This window comes from Varanus komodoensis, unplaced genomic scaffold, assembly GCF_004798865.1.
Source record: "Varanus komodoensis strain SLA01 unplaced genomic scaffold, ASM479886v1 scaffold2, whole genome shotgun sequence".
Classification (NCBI taxonomy): domain Eukaryota; kingdom Metazoa; phylum Chordata; class Lepidosauria; order Squamata; family Varanidae; genus Varanus; species Varanus komodoensis.
In genome coordinates this window covers 57,830,116-57,852,991 of record NW_025335568.1, presented here as the reverse complement: position 1 = coordinate 57,852,991, position 22,876 = coordinate 57,830,116, and the positions used below count along the sequence as shown (strand labels likewise).

The 22,876-nt window shown below is 47.7% G+C and overlaps 1 protein-coding gene across 2 annotated transcripts in view; it reads right to left on the bottom strand.

Moving 5' to 3' along the window:
* TTC7A (tetratricopeptide repeat domain 7A) overlaps positions 1-22,876 on the bottom strand; it is a 184,363-nt gene that overhangs the window by 161,014 nt on the left and 473 nt on the right. For both annotated transcript variants that reach the window (XM_044428394.1, XM_044428395.1), the window contains exons 2-5: positions 12,423-12,586; positions 10,047-10,215; positions 2,137-2,264; positions 955-1,076 (exon numbers count right to left, since the gene is read on the bottom strand). In XM_044428394.1, coding sequence (XP_044284329.1) covers positions 955-1,076; positions 2,137-2,264; positions 10,047-10,215; positions 12,423-12,586 — 583 coding nt within the window. The remainder of the gene's footprint in view (positions 1-954; positions 1,077-2,136; positions 2,265-10,046; positions 10,216-12,422; positions 12,587-22,876) is intronic.

Here is a 22,876-nt window from a genome sequence, read left to right as displayed (position 1 = left end):
CTATCATTATTGTTTGGCGTTCAGGTGGACAGGCCAGCCAGAAACACCTTTGATTAGCTTAGACCAATATACCAGCTGCAGCCCTACCCGGAGAGGGCTGGCCTTATTTACACTCTGGTGACTTCCTATCTGGATTATTGCAAAGCATTGCATATGGCACTGCCTTTGAAAATGGTTCAGAAACTTCAGTTAGTCTAGCCAAAATGGTCAACCCAAAATAGGATGGCTAGACCGCTAACTGGACTGGCCATGGTGATTCTAGTAAGCCACCTGCACTGGGTACAGTCAGCTTCTGGGGCCCAATTCACGGTAGCTTAAAGCCCTAAATAACTTGGGACCAGGTTACCTGGATGCCTCATACATACCTACCCAGACCCCTCCTCCAGGTGCCCTGGAGAATGAAAGACAAGTTGAAAGACAAGTTGCTACAAGAGAGAAGGCCTTTTTGGGAGGCCAGCTCAGGGGCCACAGGGCAGGTGGGGCGTGCAGCTCTGCCTCCACCTGTGGGAACATCTGGAAAAGGTAGTAGGAACAGCCCAGCATCTGGACCCAGACGCAACTGCTGCACCTGCCTAATGGTAGGACTGGAACTGAATCACACTGGACCCAAGGCTGACACAGGAGCTGGGGTGCTCAGTGCGGGTTCCCAGCTGGATGGAGGAGCCCTACACACAGAAAGCTGTGTGCGCACAGAGCATCTTCCTCACTAATGACAACAATGCTGCTGTAGTGGGTCCCATCCTCCCCCCCCCCACACACACACATTTTAATTGAATGTGTGCATGCTAAGCTGAGGGGTGGTTTGAGCACCCCTTCCTTCGGGTACACATGTTCCCTGCATACCTTGTTCTGTGCCTACCATTTGGTTTGCACGGGGCTGCATCAGAGGCCTCTTCTGCGAAATGCCATTCAACATGAATCATCTGGAACTGCAGACAAATAAGATCCACCTACCCCCGTTTTAAATGAGCCACGTAGGCGCTCTGCACAGCCGCTTCCAGGAAGTAAGGAAGTTCAAAGTCGGAAGAAGATGCTTGGCCACCTTTTATGCCTCTTGCATGTGTGTTGCCAAAGCTCTGGTGGTGGGAGGTTGGGAAGGGCAGTGGGAGAAAAATGAGGCATCGTTGATACAGAGGAACAATAATAGCAATTACAAGTGCCCCATCATGCCCGCTTTTGACACTGGCCCTAACACCTGCTCTGGCTCCTACATAGGCTATGAGACCTACACCTTCCCAGGGGGCCAAATGAAATGCACTTAAAAGCTGGCCTTGCATAAAGCAGAGCGGAAATGAAACACCTTTTCACCTGCCCATCTCCCCCTGCTTCCTGAACCTGAAGTTTGACCTCTAAAGTTTTAAATGCTTTTGAAATCAGCTCCTTATGAGAGCCGTTCCACAGAGGGCTAGGGGCGTGAGATCTGGAAGACCCCAATTTAAAATCCAAGCTAGTCAGGCTCATGACACTCAACTGGGCATTGCTGGTCTGCTTAGTCATATTCCACCACACCTGCCTCACAGAGTCATTGTATGGGTAGATTGGAGGCAGCATCTGGCCAACTTGGAGAAAGAACAGCATAAACCATGTGCTTAGGGCATGGTCCAGAGGGACATCATCTGGCAACTTTGCTGAAACTAAGCAGGTTATCTTCCTGGCATCTTAAAAACGAAGGGCTGGATCCAGGTTTGGTCATCTCTACAGGTGACCCCCTGAAATTATTAGAGCTTAGAAACATAGAAACAGAGTGAGTCAGAAGGGGTCTCCTGGGCCATCTAGTCTGACCCCTGGCTTGAGTCAGTTATCACAATCAACAGTTCTGCTCCAAGTATGTCTAATATGTACTCAACCTTAACAGCACTCTAGTTGTCCCCCAACTTGGTTTCATCCAGAGGTGCTGGATTACAATCCTCATCAACCCCAACCAGCATGCAGGGAGCCAGGCTGGGAAAGGCTGGACCAATCCATGCATAATACCAATAATACCTCAGTGAGTACTGTTGATTTTATGTCAGTAAAAATAATCATAACAATACTACCACTAGCAACAACGGCCAAAGGACCAGCAGGGCTATCAGGTCCCTCCATCCCCCAGCACTTCGGACATACCTCAGGGCCTTTCAGATAGCTTGCATTTACCTTCTCAAGCTCTTGCAGGAACAGCTGAGCAGTCACACAAGCCCTTTCAAAGCAAGCCATGACTTCCTCTTTTTCTGACAGGCGGGCCCGGGAAGCGATAGAATTGGGGGCACGCTCCAGCGCCAGGCCTGCAAGGAGAAGAACAGCTCCCTTTCAGTGAGAGGCTGACCAGCAGCCCGCGAGCGATCAGCTGTCTCCTACTGCATCAGGAGACCTTCCCTCCACCCACCTTCCATTTTCATACATGGCCCTGCCCTGCAGTTTCCCAAGCAGTCCTCTCTTGGCCTGGGCTTGGTTTGAGCTGGATTGGCACAACTTCCCCACGGTTCTTAAAATTATAGCAAAGGATCTATCCCTCCTCTCTTCGTCCTCATGAATGCCACTGGAGGAACTTCAGGGTGTTCTGCAGTTTAGGGATTGCAGGACACAAGTGTTTGTGTGTGACTCAGACATTCTGAAAATCACTGGTTTTGAGTCAACCCCCCACCCCATCCATGCATACATGCCCATGCACAGATGCATGTTTCTAGCTCTCAAGGCTCAGAAGTCAAGCCTGGAAACGTGTTAGCAATGCTTAATGGACTCTCTGGAACCAGGTGGTGCGGCTCAGAAAAGATCCAGGCCAAGAGATGCAGAGGTAGGAGGAGGCCTGGGTAATCTGTGTAGCTCCTTGCCCCTCTCCAGGACTAAAGAAGGAGATGCAATTGGCCACAGAGGAAAATCAAGCACATGCATGTGCGCGCATGCACACACACACACACACGATTGTAAGCTCTTTGGGGCAACAACTTGTTTTTTCTTTGTTTGGTTGTTTGGTCCCATATGCTGCTCTGTAAAAGTATGGATACATTGGTGCCAATGGATAAATAACATGCAAGTGAGAATGATTTGTCCTGGCTACATAATTCAGTGGTTTTGCCTGCACCTATGTGGAATCATATATACATATATACATACATACATTGTTTTTATTTCTGACTTTAAGGATGGGATAGGCACAGGACCACAAGTAAGGCCATTTACGCATCATCCTTTTTGGTCCATTTAACTCAAGTTAGGAACACAGAAACAGAGTGAGTCAGAAGGGAACTCCCGGGCCATCTAGACTGACCCCCAGCTCCAGCCGGCTCCGCTCATGACATGCCTACCATGTGCATGTCTAATCTTGTGTTTCTTTGTTCAATGGCTAAATCACCTGTTCACCTTCTCTTTAAGGAGGAAGGAGAATAGCTCAGTGTATGCACACTGAAGGTCTCCAGATCAAGCCGCACCTTTTCCAGGTAGGCCTGAGCAGGAGTTTGCATGAACAACCCGCCCCCAAATACCACCCACCACCGAGCCACGCAGATGGTAACAGGCCAGATGGACAAAGGGTCTAATTCAAAGTAAGACACCACCGCTCAGCCATTCACACACAGGCTTTCTTCCTCCATCATGTGTCCTCACTTAACTACTGCACAGGATGTACAGAGGCGGTTTTGGGAATGGGGAAAAAGCCCTCCCATTAATTGTTGCCGTCCTTGCAAGGGCCGGTTTCTGCAAAAAAGCACTACCCAAGTGCTGGGGGCAAGGCGTTCCCAGGTCATCCATCTCTGATTCTCACATTTGAAGACAGGTACGTCACAGGCGTGCAAGCCTACACATATGCAGTCCATATGCAGTCCATGGAAAGTGGAAGACCGCAAGGGATGCTCCGAGACCTCGTTTCCCTGCAGCTTCAGAGCTTCAGCAGGAGAGAAGTGGGTAAGAGCAATCTGCATCACATTGAGCTAAAACGCCCGCTGGAAAGGTTCTTTTTTGCCCATGTTTTAAGATGAATTAAATAGGCCATTAGGAATGAAATGGATCTCTAGCTGGACTAAAACAGGGGTGGGCAGACTTCCTGCTAGAGCCACTGAGCCAAATGCAGGCTCAGGTAGGCAGGCATGTGGTAAGAATAGCAAGCAGGGTACCTTGGTTGATACATGCCCAGCCTAGCAATTTGCTCTCCGTTATCCCAGCCATGTTCTTTCACAATTCCTGGGTTTTTTACCCAGGCGTTCTTTTCAGCAACCAAAGAGTCGGGGCAGGAGGGGAGGAAGCTTTTTTTTCTATTGTTGGATTACTCAGTCAGGAAAACCTGCAGATCAACTGCAAATCACCCCCCAAAACTGCTGTTAGATTCCGATCTACCTGCTGCCCGGCCCTGCACTAAAACATCCACAGGGAAGTTCTCCCGCATTCGCATCCATACACATGCTCTGGCATTCTCCCAAATGTGCGCAACATACAGTGTCGTTCACAATGGTCCAATTACACAGAGCTGCGAAGGCACAGAGAAGCGCATTTTGGGAGCTACCAAAGCTAGAACTGTGAATGAAGATTCAGTTCTCCGGACATGACACAACTGCAGCTTTCAATATAGACCACAGACTCCAGATTGGCTCTGCCCCCACAAGCTGGCTGCTGAGTCTTCCTGCATGGACGGGCTATAAAAAGCCTTCCTGCTTAGATGGATACCTTGGCTGAGCAACCGTGGCTTCTCTCCATGCCAGCTCCAAGTTCCTGTGGGCCGTTGGCCAAGGCAACCTCAATGGGCTCCACCATTTAGTGAGCTGACCTTCTTGCCGCCATTGTCGTGTCCTGCACTTGCTCCTCCTCTCCCCTTTCATTAATGCGACCACTTCCTCGCTTGGCAGGCGGCCGGAGCACATGGGCCATGGCATCCATCACCCCTCCCCCTCCCCCTGGGTTGGATGGGGAGGCAGGCAAGCAAGCAGACTGCAAGGAAGAAGGAGAGGAGCAGCTTCCAGCGGATTTTTTGCCAGTGGGCCCCTGGCAAGCACCCAGCCATGCAGGCTCTCTTTTGGTGTGCCCCTAGTCTCTGACCCATTTCTGCCTTCAACCACCAGCAGCAGAATGGACCAAAAGCAAACCTTCTTCTCTGTTAGGCAGGTCAAAGCGGTGCAAGGAGCCGGATGGACCACCATCTGCATCCCACCCTCAAATAACCTGTAAGGCCGGCCCAAGACATCCTGCTACCTGAGGAGGAGCAGCAAAGGGTTCTTCCTCCCCACCAGCCCCACGTCAAGGTGCATAATACCCAAAATCAAGCAAGTTATTTTGGCAACTACAGCAGAAAACCTCTCACACACCCCTCCCTTGGTCTCCTTGGTAACAGTCCCAAATGAAATGCAACAATAGCATACCAAAATAGTTAACCATTTGCTACCTTTTCATTGCACCAAATGAAAATGCTGCTCTGTCTCAGGGCACGACTGGCCCCGAGTAGTTATCTTTTTGAACAGAACTTAGAAAGCACCCACCAGCTCACCGTGTCTCTGGGGGGTTGTGTCTTCATTTGCGGAAACAGGAGCCAAGCTATTCCAGGATCTAGCCAGTCTCTTAATACTACCCCCCATGTTCCCCTCCCCACCAGGTAGGCTCTCCCACATGGTAGATGCCACCTATACCTAAGAAATACTACTTTGCCTCTGACTGACAAGGCCCATGGGGTAGAGCTAGACCTTACAAAAGATGGAGCTCAAAGTAATCTCACAGCGTGAAAAACAATGGAACGAGGGCTTGATTGAACCCACAGGCCTGGCACTCCTTTTCTTCATGCTACAGGATATGGTCCCTTCACAACTTTGGGGACTCAGTGCCACTACAGTTTCTGCCAAAGGCTGATCCCTGAGAATGTAATCTACCAGTGAGCCAGATGCCAGGGTGAGCAAGGGCTGAAGCCATCCCAAGTGCTCAGGGCCACCCCAAACTCTCTCTTTGGGCCTCTCCTTTCTCTCTCTCTCTTTCGGATACCTCCATTTTTCCTTCCCTCTCTTTCTCCCTGTCCAGCGGACTGCCAAAGGAGGGCCAGGTTACTCCTGCAGAGGTCTGAACGGACTGCTTTGAGAGGCTCCATTATGAGGATGAGGCCTGCAGCCAGAGTCAGATTCGCAGATTAGGCTAGTCTAGGGAGCTGCTCCCTAGACAGTGCCTGAGAGGAGACAGGATACTTCAGATTCCCAGCTCTGAGGCCGGAGACAGCACCCCAGCCCTGAAGGGGGGATCCATGATCCATCCCCTCTTGCCTTTGAGTTCACATGGAAAGAACCACGCCAGCTGCCTCTTTGAGGTTGGGAATGCAACCTCAGAGAGTGGGAAAACAGGTGTTTCAGTGGGCAGGGAGGAGAGGAGACTAAAGATACCAGGAGATGAGCTGCAGAGACACCTCTCCAGCCTCCTTCCCTCCCCCTCTGATGTGCCTTAGCTAGAAGGGAGGGAAGACAGGAAGGCAAACCTGCCTTCACTACTCCCTCAAACATGCACAGGATGAGAGTCAGCCCCCAAGCCTGGCACGTATGATCTTCACTGTAGGATTGCACCCTTAAGGAATTACGCCTTCTGCCACAACATCCGACACCTGTGTCTCTCCCTCGAGATCAGCTATTTTTTCCGCTGCTTGTTTGTTGTGCTGGTCAGGATGGTGCCGTTCCCCAGAGAACCTTACAGGATGAAAGCAGGGCAACCGACCATAACTGGTCCAAGAGCTCCAGTCTTTCTGCATATACATGGTCAATGACTACCAGTCCCAGCTTAAATCAGTCCATCTTGTCTTAAGAGTCTCAGACCAATGACCGACACTGTAAGCCTAAGCAAGAGCAACTGAGTTTTTAGGGACTTACCCCACAGTGGACTCTAGTTCACAGAGACACATGCTGGAAAAATGTGTCAATGTAAAACAGATGAACATGGATACTACTCTGGAACGCTAGTAAGTGTGTTTAGGATTGCAAGTCTATCATTCCAAGAATCACGTCCCTCCACTGCAGTCTCATGAACTTGCCCAAATATTGTATGCTCCATTTCTGAGATCTTTCTCTGAGACCTTCTGTCATTACAGGTAGAGCAGGTAGGCCTTTCCAACACTTTTTATGAGTTGTATTGTGTATGTGCATATTTTGGACCCAGATGTACCTACCCAAGAGTAAGCAGGGGAGTGAGGATCAACACAACTGACCTCACATTTCTTGAAGAGCAGGCACAACCCTGTGCAGAATTCAGGGAAGGGCACCTTTGGGATTTCAACAACCCAGTTAAGTTGGAAGCCCATGTCATAAAAGGCTCCCTCCTTAGTCTTCAGGTTTATTTTGCCACCTGGTCATAATGTAACATTTTAGGGGACTGGACTGTTTCCTGCTGCTTTGAAAGCAGAGGACTGCAGTATCCGGATGTGGATGAGGATGGCCCTTTATGCTGTCTATTTTTATTGCTTTTGGATTCGAGGTCACAACCCTATAGAAGAGAACATGCTGTGCATGCAGGAACATTTAATTGCGGCATCTCCAGAAGGCCATATGAAAGGCCCGCTGCTTGACATCCTGAAAAGCCTCTGCTAGTGAGAGCAGCAACTATCTGGCTAGATTCAGGGTGATACATCTCTTTCAGCCTCAAGGGCTGAACTACAGTTTGGAGAAGCTCTCAAATCCAGCTACGGAATGGGCAGAAGGCAAAAGGGGTTAAGACTGAAGGCAAAAGGAACCAATATTTTTAAAACCCCTGTGCTTTACATCACAGATTTTTGTTGTGAATGGCTTTGGACTTTTTAGAATTTTAATTCTGGATTTTTATGTTGCATTTCATATTTGTTTTCTGTTTTATCCTTATGTAATCTACTCTGGAAAGATAGCTGAAGGGCAGTATATAAATCTCTATATATTGGAAGCCAGTGTGCTGCAGTGGCTAGAATGCCAGATTGGGCACCTGGGAGATGTGGGTTCTAGTCCCCGCTCAGCCACAGAGCCCACTGGGTGGCTTTGAGCCAAGCACTCCCGCTCAGCCCAACCTACCTCGCAGGGTTGTTGTCGTGAGGATAAAGCAGAGCTATGCAAGCTGTCTTGGGTTCCTCACAAGAGGAAAAAAGGCAGTATATAAGCATGATATAATAATACGTAAAATCATCATGATCATCATCTATATAAAAATAAAATAAATGCATGCTTTAAACTCTAAGTGGCCAGAGCACCTTGAAATTCTACATACACACACACCTGAGATGCAGAGGCTTCCATGTTCTTTTTTCCAACAAACTCACAAACAAAGCTTGTGCTGCTTCTTCCGCAGCAACCTCAGCCATTCCTCAAGAGCCGCCTCCAGAGCCAGCAGGGAAGCAGACAGATCACACATGTCAAAAGCGCAAAGCTGTGCACTTAATTGAGGGTACGTGTGGCATTTTAGTGTTGATCTTTACATACCAGTTGAAGGTATCTGATCATCCCAGAGTTCCCATCCACCTAACAAGCTGGTAGGCATGCTGAAAAGGAGTAGAAGAGGGTAGAGAGATAGATGGCAACTATGTCAGCAACATTTATAAGAAGCATTGAAAGCAAACTGAAGATGAAGCTTGAAGGAGAGTTTTTTAAAACCCAGGAAAACAGCTAGACATTGCCCCAGCATCCCTGTGACCACCCCCTCCACCCCGAGAAATCACATGCACTGGAAAGGCAACTTCCTACCATGATGCCTGGAACAGAGGATGGCCATAAAGTGTTATAAAGAGGAAAGGAAGACCAAATGCTTCAGGTCACTGGCTAGGCACTACTAAGAATGATTAGAGGCTATAGCGGAGCGCTAACCACTGGATGCTACAGCGCAAAAAGGCAAAGTCATTTTATACTGCATGGAAAGGAAGCAATGAGCCAAGCAACAGTGTGACTCCTGCACCATGCGAGGAAGTCATTCACCAAAAGCAGCTGTCTTCAGACGCTTCAGATCGCCAGCCCCAACCCCAGCTTGGGACCCAGTTGCTACTACATTGACATTGCCCTCCTTCTGCTTCTCATCGCCTCTCTCCAGCTTTCTTGGGACAGAGCCACATTGCAGAAATAGTTATTTAATAGTCATTTCTTCTTCCTTTGGGACACTTAAATAAGTATTGAACACATAAAACTTTGCATAATGGACTTCGTTCATTTTGCTCATTCTCTTCCCCTTCACATTTTCCTATGTTCTAATAATAATAATAGTAATAATAATAATATTTGCTCTTGCTGTCGCTTAAGTAAGCAGTAGAACCATTGTCGTGACCCAGGTGAAATCCACCAGCTGAAGAAGACAGCTGATCTAAAGTGTTGTGTTGAGTGCTGCTGCTTAATTGCTTCAGAAAACAAAAAGGATCCAAGAGGATTACAAGGACCTTCAAGAATCTAAATTTCAAATTATAGGAAAGAAGACCAGTGAGGATACACACAGGGCCTTGCAGAAATTTTCACCACCCCTTTGACTTCTCGGCTTTTTGTTGCATTGCAACCTGGAACCGACATGGATTTAGCTGGCAAGATTACCACTTGGTGTACACAAGGCATTCAACACTGTGAAGGTATACAATATGTCACACACAGGTCAGGTCAACCAGAGTCTAGCACTTGTTGGCTGCATAAGCATATACTTCCCAAGCCAACATTTGCCAGCAATCACAGCTGCAAACCTTCTTGGGCAGTCCCTACCATCTCTGCACTTTGTATTCATGCAACATCTGCCCAGTCTTCCTGGCAACGCTGGTCTGGCTTGGTCAGGTTGACTGGAGCCTCTGGTGAAGAACAGCTTTCAAGACTTGCCAGAGCAAAATGTGGAGCAGCCAAAGGGGGGGTGAATGCTTCCACAGTGCCTCTGCTCCAACATCCTCAGCCTTTTTATCCAGTCTCATGAACAATACATGTATTAAAAACTGGCATACTTATATACAGGGATTAGCCAACTTTTCAGAAGTGATTAAAGTCCAATACAGCACCCTCTAAAATCTGTAAGAAAATGTTTCCAACTTCAGAAAGGACAAATCTTAGGTTTAGGCAAGTCAGTTTTTGCAAATCACCGTAACGAAATATAGGAACAACTCCGGCCAGATGAAGAAATAGTTCCAACAAAGCCATTACCTTTGATGACAAAAGCTTCTGTTAGCAGGCGCAGCATATACAGAGGCTTCTTTTCTACCACGATGTCATCAAGACCAGCTCTTGCATACATGCTGACGGCGTCCCTGTACGAGCCCTCCACGTAATGGAGCTTCGCTAGGATGAGCATTGCTTCTGTCATATCTTTTGGCTGGAAAAAATAACATCTTTGTCAGTAATAAAAAGAGTTGAGCACAATACTGCTTCAGGTGCTCCCATATTTGGGCCCAGGTAGAATCAAGTGCCTCGATTCACCTCCCTTGCGAGCTTGGATGCATGCACTGGCAAAGACCTTTCCATTCACTGACTGAAACACACACACAGATCTCCCTGTTCCATTGCAACTAATGAGGCAGCCATTAAGATCAGGAGAGTTTGATGGACAGGAGCTCCTGCTAGAATAGCAATGATAGGGGATCACTCCAAGAAAGGTGCAGGCGAAGGGTTAATTTGTCCTCTGAGTTTTAAAGGCAGTAGTAGGCATAGTAACAAGGGTTAATGAAACTGTGTGGCTAATTAATAGTGTTAGGTGCAAAAGAAAGCCTTGGGTACAAACGGAAACCACAGTGGGGGTGTGGATGTTTTCTAGCACCCAGATAGAGCCAAGTAAGTTTCCTTCTCAGTCTGTACTTTTTATGTGTAAAAGGACTAGAATGTTCATTCTGTTCTGCAGTAGTTACGGTTTTATTCATTGCAAGCCAGATGTGGCTTGCTCTACTGGTTTATTCCCTGGGCTGTTTGTAATGCAGTGATGTTTGCTTCACCAGTCAGTGTTTGGCTTCAAATACTGGATTCAGTCTATTCTATTCAGCCACTTTAGCTAAAACCTCCTATACATTTGTTACTGGCTAGTGGGAGCATTTTTTTTTACAAAACAAAGAATCGACTTACATTATATGCACAGCAAACTCCCACTAAGTTGTTTTAAGAATCAAAACAGAGGATTGCTCACAGTTCATCCACACAAAAAACCTACTCCTACTTCCCCTAAGCTTTCTTCTTTTCGATGCAATTAATATTCAGGGCCAGGGGGTGAGGAAATATTGCTGCTATTGTTGCTGCTATTGTTAACCGGTTGGGAGCAAAAATTTGTCCTGATATATTGTAAATAACCCAGTAGATCCACATCTACCTCCTGCCCACAACTGCTGCACCAGAACTGGAGGCTGCACACAAGCTCTGTTCTCCACCCCACCTCCACCCACCTGTTCCCACAGCATCTGCTTGCCTGAAACAGCTGCCTCAGTCTGTCTCATGACTGGGCCATACCTTGCACAATATGGTAATTTCCCCAGTTTGCCACACAGACCCACACGGATAAGCACCGGAGCAGATCGAGGGCTCAGAAAGTTGGCAATGCTTAGAATGGAAAAGGAGGGCAACATTCAGCTATGCTGAAATGATAACTGTGGCCCTGGGCAAAATGATCGTATGTAGAAATTAGAAACATAGAAACAGAGCGAGTCAGAAGGGGTCTCCCTGGCCATCTAGTCTGACCCCCGGCTCCAGCTGGCTCCACTCATGACATGCCTACCATGTGCATGTCCAGCCTATCCTTGAACAATTGTCTAACATAAAAGCCAAACTGTGGTGGCCACAATATAGCATTTCATTATTCTTTTTTAATGCAGGGGTCTGAACCATCAGTTTCTAGCGCCTTTAAAAAAAGATCTGTAGAATCTGAGAGAGGTTTGCACTAAAATGAAGTAGCGTAAAACACAACCGTTTCAGGCTCCAGCCAGCCAGCCAGCCATGCCTTTCTCTAGGGCGCTCCATTCCATTCCATTTCCTAGAGCATCCTCCCCCTGGTTTTCTGGGCCTGTCCCCATTCTGTCACCTCTCAGCATGCCCAATCTACACGGAGCTTTTTGGGGGTCCCCCTTATTTAGGGCTTTTCCTTTACATTGTTTTTGTATGCCTGGAAAGCGTGAGGCTCTCTCCCTTGTGTTTTGCGTGGATGGTGATACCGCTTCCGGCTGCATAAGGAGCACCTGGAAGGCTAATGTATCAAACCTAATCAGGTTATATATGTATTTTTTGTATTTTTGTATTTAATGGTAATTTATTATGTTCTATTGTATTTCAATGTATTTTATTGTGTTGTAACCCGCCCCGAGGTTTCGGCAAGGGGCGGCATAGAAATGTTAATAATAATAATAATAATAATAATAATAATAATAATAATTTCTTTCCAGGAATGAAAAATAGTGCAAAGAGAAGACAAATGGCACATTTACCGCTGTCATTAAGAATCACAGGGCTGGTGCAGAAAAAACAGGTGTGACTGAAGGGCTATCCGATCTGTATCATTAGTGGCACCTTAACTGTTCATGTTTTATGTCTCTTGAGAATGCTTACCAGCAACTTCCCTCGGTTTAGAATACCAGTCAAATGCTTTTTGGCATCACTCATTTTGGGCTCGTTTTTTTCCATTAATGGGATGGCATCCTTGATTTTGGCAAAGTTCTCTTTCAAGCATAGCTCCAGCAATGCCTCGGCGACAAGCAGATTCCCATAATCTTCTGCAAGATATAGTGGGATGGAATAAGAGAAGTCACTTACAATGTCAGGTTCCCATATATAGAAAGCCACGAAGATAAACACAGAACTGTAGCCATCCCAGTATAAACATTCCCTTGCCCAAGGAAGTTCTAACACTCAATACAAAAGTTATTTGTCTAAGAAGCAGCTCACTTAGATGCTTCTCTCATTTGGAAAAAAAATAATGCTTCCATTTTTCACCTAAAGATGTTGCCAATCTTGTGCACAATGGGTTCCATCCTTGTTGTTTTCTTAAAATCATTAGAAAAAGAAACTTGTTTGGTACTGTAAGTTCAGTTACCATGCAAGAGAGGACAAAACAGTTTATTTATTATTTATTTACAATATTATTATCCCATCCTACACAATCCAGTCATCCCAGGACGACTTACAATATAAATAAGTAATAAGTAAACATCAAAAAATACAATAACAAAATGCAACTGAGAATATTGATAAAACCAAATTAAAAATTTTTAAACCTTAAAATGTTGGGCAAATAAAAAGGTTTTTAACTAGCGCCGAAAAGCATATAGAGTCAGTGCCAGGCGAACCTCCCTGGGGAGCACATTCCACAGTCGGGGCGCCACCACAGAGAAGGCCCTCCTCCGGGTGTTCACTCTCCTAACCTCCTTCAAGGAAGGTTCCCGGAGCAGGGCCTCTGCTGCAGATCTTAGGGGGCGGGAGGGTGAATAGGGAAGAAGATGTACCTTCAAATATCCTGGCAATGCTAAACAAAGTACTGGAAATAAAGAATGTTCTAGCTGTGCCACGATTCAATCGCCTAAGCCAGTATCAAACGTATAGTTCAGTTCCAGATTTGCACCACTCCCCTATGGACGGTGACGTTGGTGTGCATCAGTGAATACAGTGGGGCAGATCTCCGCAATCTGCATACAATTGCATTGTATGTCAGTTAACATCAAAGAGCTCAGCTGCATCAGACCAAGGGTCCATCTAGTCAAACATTGTGATCACAGTGACCAAGCGTTTCTCAACAGAAACCCACAATCAGGACTGGAAAACAACTGCACCTTCTGGCCCATGTTCCCCAGCAATGGATGTACATAGGCAAAATGCCTCTGATATGGCAGGTAACATACAGTCATCCACAGTAGCAGCCATTGATAGCCTGCTCCTCCATGAAATTGTCCAATCGCCCTTTCAAGTTCTTCTAACTGGTGGCCAAGCATCTGTGCCACCTCCAGTGGAAGCTCCTTTCAGTTCCACCCTGCGTCCTGGTGTGAGGAAACTCTGCCTTTTCTCTGTCCTGAATCACCAGCCAGGTTCATAGGATGACCTCAGGGTCTACCATTACAGGAGGGCAGATGTGGATCTACTGGGAAAAGGTCTCCCGAGCCACTCTTTCCACAGTGGGCATCACATTGTGCGCCTCTATCATGGCTCTCCTCACTCGCCTCCATTCCAAGCTAATCGATCCCAACAATTGTGACCTTTCCTCACAGGGGATCTGCTCCAGCCCCTCGAACATTTAACTGCCCTTTCCCCAACTCAGCAGTGTCTGGTTTGAGGTGCATGGCCACGGATTGGTACACGGGGAGTACAGATGGGGATGGCAGGGAGCAGCTAGGAGCATCTGCCACCTCATCCCCAGCCCAACCAAAGTGGGCAGGCAGCTCTGCCAGTGTTTTCAGCACAGTGCCACAAATCCAATATGACAATCCCCCACCTCACATTGTCAGCAGCAGTGAGCAGAAGCAGCAACGGCAGGTTCTAGGATGGGGGAGCTTACAGACTTGCATCAGGTCAGTCTGGGAGAGCAGCATGAGTCATGATCCCAAGCCAGCTCCTTTCCATCCTACCCATGGAACGCTCCATTTGGGGACCTGCTGTCTGCTGCCGCTGGTGTCTGCGTCCCACCATCCCAGGGACCAGTGGGACCTCTGGTGCAGGGAAGTCTCCCCACTAGTCCTCCCTCTGTTTGCAGGGGAGGGGGGTGCCAACAAGTCATCCAAAATCCCTACGGTCACCAACTCCAAAGAGTTAGAATTACACTCTTAGTTACTATTGAAAGCAATGGTATTGAAATCTCAACTAACTTGTCCAGTTCATTTTAAGAGATGCAATCACAACTAACTTCTCGAGGTTCGATTTTCTGACCCCTGCCTAGCTTGCTCAAAGGGTCTCATGCTAGCTTAAATAACCAAAAATAAGAAACAATCTTACTAACAAAAATAGTAGTGATTTTTGGAATTGATCCAAATTCCAAAAACAGCATCAGTCAGCAGGAAAGTCTTCCTCAAAGCAAGGATGTTTTTACAATTTTATAAAAGTCTCAAACAAGCAAATTAGGTAGGTTTCTCTCAAAAGGGAATTCCAATTTCTAAGCAAGCAAGTAACACATAATGCATTTTTAGTCTGAATGATCAGCAATTTGATCCAAATCATCAAAACAAATTGTAGATCCTAAATAACATTCCATTTTTTAAAGTGTTTAAGCTCCATATATTGCCAGTATACCATTCTGGCCAAAGACATCTTATTGCTGGTTCTGATAAAGGATTAAACTTGGTTTAAATTACATGAGAAGATGTTCCGACTTAATGCAATCTTACATTTTTATTTATTTATTTATTTATTAAAACATTTTATGCCGCCCCATTCGCCGAAGCCTCGGGGCGGCTTACAACAAAAAAATAAAATAACATTTTAAAATACATACAATAAAATACAAATATATAATATAAAACATACACTATAAAACAAGCCGCCCTGGCCAAATAAAATTCAATAATATTAACATTTAAAATACTGCTTAAATAAAAAGGTCTTCGCCTGGCGCCGAAAAACAAATAACGACGGCGCCAGGCGGACCTCTCTGGGGAGCGCATTCCATAACTTAGGCGCCACCGCAGAGAAAGCCCTCCTCCGAGTAACCACCCTCCTAACTTCTTCCATGGAGGGCTCCCGGAGAAGGGCCTCTCCCGCCGATCTCAGGGGGCGGCTGGGCATATAAGGACATCCTACTTAGAGTTGCACTGTCAAATTAATTCCTACACTGGGACCACTTTTGTTCAAATTCCAGAAATGTATCCATGCCAGATTTGGTTCAAGCATGCAGAAGAGGCGCTTGGTATAGTCCTTAAATGCCTATACCACAGTGTACTGTATACTTTAATGCCTTCCCCTCTCCCAGCAATGGAATGCTTGCCCAGCAGGAAGAAACGTTCAGGTCTGCTGGGAGAATGTTCTCCTGTAAAGAGTTTTCCTTTAAAACAAGTGCGCCAGGCATGCATTGGCCCTTCCATTGGGAGTGGTACAGTCTTTCCTGGAGTGCTTCTGCTGCATATTTTAATTGCTCCTCCAGTCTGTACCACTGAGAAACCAAGGAATGCTGGAATGCCTTTAGTGACTATCTGAGTCATTGAGCTTGCGTAGGCAGCAATCCTATTTCATCAGCTGCTTCAGCACAGTCAAATCTAATAAGGGTTCAGATTTGAGCTACCCTGGGGGGAAAATTCTATAAATAAAAGTAGGAAGGAGAGGTGAAAATACATACCTCCCTCCCTACCTCCTTCCCTGTGTGTGTGTGTGTCCTTTTTACAGAAATACCTCTGCTCCAATAGAATTACCTGAGTAAATTCAGAGTGATTTATTGTAGACTCAAGGAGCTATTTAGCCTGCAAGAGACATTCGCAGTGGAACAGACAAGCATGAAACAGTACGCAAGCATCGAGCTTCCGCCTCTGCTGAGGCAAACGGGGATCTTCTTCTGACTCACGCAGCTGTTTCAGGCCCATCTGTCAGGGGTGACGATGAACCACTGAACAGCTGGAGGCAGCTCTCCAAGTGGGGTCGCTTCAGGCCCTGGGCGGCCTCTGCCCAGCTAGGCTGACAGGGCTGGCCCTGACATCAGGTGAACTCCTGCTGCAGGTGACAGATGTTGGGAGGGGCTGTAGGGATGAACTGTGACCCCAACAGCCTGCCCTGGGCCCCTTGGGCTGGCCTGCTCCCTTCAGGTGCTGTGGAGGATGCTGTCCTATCACCAGTGTTGAAGAAATAGTCCAAAAGGCTTCTCTGAACCGAAGAAGAGGAGGGGATACCTTGTTCTTCTGATTAGGCAGCAAAATGTCTGGTTGCCCCTCTGATCCTTCATGGCAGGAAGGAATCTAAGGAGCTTTCTACTTCAGTTGCTACTGCTTGAGCGATGTCTTCCTGGGCTCCTCCACAGGCCTGACTCTTGCTTTTTCCTTTGGACTTGACTAGCTCTTAGGTGCCAGCTCCTGGCTTGTTCCTCAGCCCTGTCTCTTGTTTGGAGTACCAGTCCTCATGACTATAGGCTTGTCCCATGGCTTCCAGTTTTTTTTTTTTTTTAATTTTTAGCCGAGAATGCACTGAGGTTTTATTGAGGTTTTATTGCACTAGGGTTTTATTGTATGGTTATTTATTGATGTTTTGTGAGCCGCCCCGAGGCTTTATTGCAATGGGGCGGCATAGAATGTTTTAAATAAATAAATAAAATAAATAAAGTCCTGGCTTGCCTCAGACTGCTCTCCAAGGCCAGCCCTGACTGTAACTGGAGTGCATGAGAAGCTCTGTGCGTGGTGACCGGTTATCTGGGGGAATGTCTCCTTCCATATGGGCGTGCCCGGACCCTAATGCATCGATACAAGATAGGGAATACGTGGCTCAACAAAACTGACGAAGAAAAAGATCTCGGAGTAATTGTGGACAACAGGCTAAATACGAGCCAACAATGCGATGCAGCCGCCAAAAGGGCAAATGCTATTTTGGGATGTAAATATGTGGGGAAGGCTGTTAGAAGGAGAAGAGTCTTTTCTGTGATAGCGCCCCGATTATGGAACTCACTCCCCAAAAAGGGGTGCCCGGCACCAACGCTTTACTCATTCTAGCACCAGGTGAAAACTTTATTTACCCAGTTTGTTAATTGGTATTTTAATTATTTGGTATCAAATACTGGCACTGGGGACTGCAGGTGGCGCAGTGGTTTAAACCGCTGTGTTGCTGGGCTGGTTGATCGAAAGGTCGCAGGTTCGAATATGCACAACGGGGTGAGTTCCCATTGCTCCATCCCAGCTCCTGCCAACCTTGCAGTTCGAAAGCATGCAAATGCAAGTAGATGAAAAGGTACCCCTTCGGTGGGCAGGTAACAGCGTTCCGTGCACCTCGGTGTTTAGTCACGCCGGCCACACGAGCACGGAGACTGTCTGCGGACAAACGCTGGCTCCCTCGGCTAGGAAACGAGAAATGAGCACCGCCCCCTAGTGTCAGGCAAGGGGAAACCTTTACCTTACTGGCACTGGGGAGTTTTTAATTGTTTTACTGTAGATGTAATTGTTTTTTAAGTCTTTTTGTGTAAACTGTCATGAGATTTTAATGAATGACAGTATAGAAAAGTATTAAATAAATAAATTTAGAGCATGTTGTGGACGGGGCCGACCAGAGACAGTGTTTACTTTGACTTTCAAAAGGCTTTGGACAAAGACTTCTGAGCAAACTTGACAGTCAGAGTAAAAGAGCAGAGGTCTTCTTATAGATGGACAACCAGTTAAAGAACAGAGCAATAGAGGGATATGCACAGCGCAGTTCTCCAAGGAGCGATAGCACGCTCAAACACTAAGTAGGCCGAAACTGGTTAATATCTCCCCTTTCTGGACAAACTGGAAAGTCAGCAAAGTGTTAAAAAGGTGCTGAGATGTGTCAGTTCAATGCTAAGGGGGAGAGATCTTCCCCACCCCTTTTGGTGTACCGTTCTCCCATTTTACTGGTACATTTCAACTGTTATCTTGACACTTGGCCCCTGGGAAATTAACATACATACAGTCTTATATTTCCCCCCTTTGAACAATTTTCAGGGACAAAAATGAGGCTACACGTGTTTTTTAAGGCTCTGTAAAAAAACAAACTAACTTGGCACTGAATTAAGAAAAGGTAGCAATCAGAGCAGAGAAGGGAAGACAAGACGGGTTCTGCCATGAGCTACCAGCTGGAGGACCAAGGGGAAGAGGGGGGAAAACAAGCCACAGCGAGCCCCGTTGTCTTTTGACTGCACCTCAGGTGTCCAATGAACAACCAACCCATCATGACTTATTTATGGGATGGCTTAGTATGACATGAAAACCCAAGGGCTGTCTGCATTACTGATTATTCTCTTTGTGAAATGCGGGATAATCTTTCAGAAAATCCAAAAGTTGATTGGACCACAGTTTGAGAACTGATGAAACATGGAAACTGAAGCAGTTTCCTAGCTGACCAAAGCATTTTCTTTGCAACAATAGGAAGTAAATAGCAAGGGAATGGAGAATGAACACACTATTTACAATACATTAGCCATGTACACATAGTGACTGGGAACAGAGAAGCAACAGATAAGCTTAAAAACAGGGAATGCTTTACACAAGGAAGCCTCAATTCACCCACTGCAAAACTAAATCCAGGGACAGAGATTCCTGAATACCCATGGATTTAGTCCACTACAGGGCGACTGAAATTAAATCAAGATGACAAAAACTGTCCGTCACTTGCATGTAGGTCTGAATCACTTTCAGGCCAGGGGCTGAATTCCACGTCAGACGGGTTTCCGTGGAGGTCCCATTCTAGTGGTTGACAGAGCTGAAGACAAAGTGGGATTGGGCCAGAAATACGGATTTCAGCTTAGAAGCTCTTACCATCAGTACCTAAGCCTTTTGAGGCATTTTAAGGTTGAGGCATTTCTCCCTTTCAGAATGGGGGGGGGGGAAGGGGCACAAACCCAGGAAAACAGCAAGTAGTCAGGCGAAAGGGGGCACGACCCTTTGCAAAATCCCAGAGAGCGGGATTGAAACCCCAGGGGGGGCGGATTATGACCCCAGCATTGAGGTTCTGCCCCCTAATGCAAGAGTGGTCATCCTTGAGATAACTTGCCCCTGTACCATTTAGAGCTTTAGCAGGAATAAGAGCACTTCGGAATGGGCCTGGAGCTCAGCTGGGAGCTAGTGAAGGAGGTGCAAGCTGGGTGGCGTATGTGGCAGGGGTTTAGTGAGTAAGACCATCGCTGCCGCATTCTGGATCAACTGTAGCTCCTGACCCTGTTTCAACGGAGCACGTTGCAAGAGCCCATCCAAGAAGCCAGAAGTGTGTCGCAGACCTTGACTAGAGAACCAGGTCCAAATCCCCACTCAGCCACGCGCCCACTCCCCCCACTTTGGAAAGATCATTGCAAGGATAGAAATGGGGGCGGGGGCTGAGCGGGGTGTTTGCACTGCCCGGAGCTCCTCGGAGGGCATCATAAAAAAGCACGCAAGAAGATTTGTTCTGGTCAGATCAAAGGCCTATGAAGCCCAGCATCCTGTTCCCAGAGCGGCCAACCAAATTACCCAGGGGAAACTCACAGCAGGACGCGAGGCTCCCAGTGCTTTTTCCCAGCAACTGGAACCAAGATGCCCAGTGCCTCTCTTGCTGGTAATAAAGGGCCATCATGGCTAGCAGTCATTAATAGTGATCTCCTCAATAATGGATTTCTGCATCTTGTGAGAATTCCATAATTTAATTAGGTGTCGTATGAAGTAGCACTTCCTTTTGTCTATCCTGAATCTCCCACTTCACAGAATGATTTGGATTCTAGCATTATGGGGGAGGGGGCCACTTTCCCTATTCACTTCCTCCGCAACATACACAGTGGTACCTCGGCTCACGAATGCCTCAGTTCACAACCAAATCGGGTCACGAACAGAAATTTTGGGAAAAAATTGCCTGAGATGGCAAATTCCGCATCAGGTGGTGATCACGATTGCGCCCGTCTTCCCTGCATGAGCACGATCGCGATCGCGGCCATCCCCCCCCCCCCCGCCCACCGAGGTTCGCATTCTCCACTGTACTGTACTTGGTTCCTCTGTTGTTCTTTGTTACTTTGTTTCAAATTTTTGTGATAAAAAATATTTGCAGAACAGATTAACCTTATTTACATTGAACCTTAAGGGGGGATTTGACTTGGCTCACGACCAGTTCAGGTCACGACCAGAGTCCTGGAACGGATAAAGTTCATGAGCCGAGCTACCACTGTAACTTTATACACTTTAAACATTTCTCATCAGATAATATATTATACAGTATGGATGGGCAGCTGGGTGTCCTCCCAATGTTCTGGACTGCAGTTCCCACAACGAATAACCATGGCCCATGCTAGGTGGGGATGATGGGAGTTGACATCTAGCACATCTGGCGAGCCCTGTTATAGGTCCTACTTCCTCTTTGTGAGCACCAGCCCGAGGCATTGCCGCTTCTCCCCTTCCCCACCATTTCTGCCACTCTTCGATGCTGCCCTTCTCTCCCTTCGGCTCAGTCTTTCTGCTCTCCCTTTCCAGGCCCACTAGCAACCACAGCTGCTTGCGAGAGAGAGCGAGCGGCTGAGTGTGCATGCCAGCGTCTACATGCGTGGTGTGTGAGCACACTTGCTCTTGGGCGGGGCCCGCTCGCCAATTTAAAATTGGCAGTGCCGTCCCTCCAGGGAAACAAAATGGCTCCCCGGCCCAGGGTTGAGGCTGCAATTTCAAAAGGAAAAGCTAGTGAGTAATTTCCTCCTCTTTATCCCAGGCCATTATTTTGTACAGAAAGTCTCTCTTTTCAGTGATGTGTAAGACATGACCAAGATAAACATAGCTGCACATTGATTGTCAAAGCTGGACACCACAAACATCTCTCCCCTCCTTTCCTTTCTACCCCAGGGTGCTGCTGGGCAGACAATTCTTCTCCAGATGTGAAAGCTTGAATCACCTCCAGTCTCTCTAATTGCCTCCCTGCTGAGATCAACAGTCTACAGAAGACGAACACAAAAAAATTAAAAAGACACACACTTCCGTAACTAACCTATCTATACACTACAGAGTGAAAAATAGGGATGGCACTGGCTTTAACATGGTGTCCCCCAGAGAGCGCCAAGGACTGAGCATGTAAAGGTGGGGCTGAGAAGATGACCGCTGTCAGGTCGCCATGGAGGGGGTCCTCGCCTGGGGACAGCAGAGGCCACTGAGGAGCAGCATCTGTAGCGATGGGCTCGTCTGAGGAGGGGGTGACTTAAGCACCAGTGCCAGCGCCTTGCTCCAATGGCCCACCCCGTCCCCCGCCACCAACCCTGCAGAGCAAGCCTCCGTTAGAGCCTACACGATAAGACTATAGGAGTAGCAAGACACCCAGAGAGAAGCAGGAGCCTCAGTAGCTGGGATACTGCTAGGCTGAGCCGTGGGCCGAAGTTTAGGACCACATGGTCTGGGGTGAGCGGGAGGGGCGCAAATAACTGTGGCAAGGGAAAAGGACAGCAGACTTTTATTCCTGTAACCATGATACATACTGGTATGCCCTGAGCTTAAAATGCAAAACCTGATTTTATTTTAATTTAAAATCCGGTCGGGGGAACAGTTTTGTTGTCTGACATCTCAGGAACACAGAAGCAATTGGAAAACAGGATGGTGTTTTTAGAGGGAGAGAGAAATCCGCTGTGTGGTTTGCGGCAGCTGAGCCCAGCCCCCCCACCCCCCGCCATGACATCTGCCCTCAAATGCACCCACAGCAGCATCGCCGGGGCGGGCAGCCACAGAGCAGAAGCCCTGCGGGCTCCAGGGGCCGCCCTTTCGCCAGCGCGGGCGCCGCCAGCCTTGCTTTGTCCGTGCAAAGCGGAAGCACCGGTCGGTGCTCAAGGAACGAGGAGAGCCCCTCTGCCACGAGCAGTGGGTGCGAGAACAAGCCGGGAGCGCTTCCCACATCGTCCCAGCGCCACCGGGCGATGGAGCCAGGAAAGCGCCTTCCCGCAGCACGGTGGACCCTGACGCGCTCGGCAAACGGTCCGGGCAAGGCGCCCGCTGCAGTCCTGAATCCTTACGCCCGATCAGAAGGAAGCTCCACTAAGTTCAGTGGAATTTACTTCCAGGTACGTGCGCGCTCCGCACACACTATGGAATCGCAGCTCTGCGAGAGATCGCGCGCCCACGGAGACTTTCTCCCAGGAATCGTGCACCGGATTGCCCGGTTGGTCTCCTCTGGGGCTTCCCTGCCGGCTTGGAGAGCGAGATTCGTGATTTCCCCGTCGGGCTTGCGTGGGCAGGAGCGAGCCTGCGTGTGTCTGTCAAGAGCCACAGACACAGCATCAAAAAGGAAATGACAGGTAGCTGAGAAGCCAGGGGAGAAGGGAGGTTCTCTCCGCAAGAAGTTTGCACGTACGCCCACGTGCATTGTTTAGGGCGGGGGGGTCACGAATTCAGTGGCTCCCACTGCAGCAAAACAGAGGAAAGCCCCAAAATGACCCGCAGCAAAGAGGC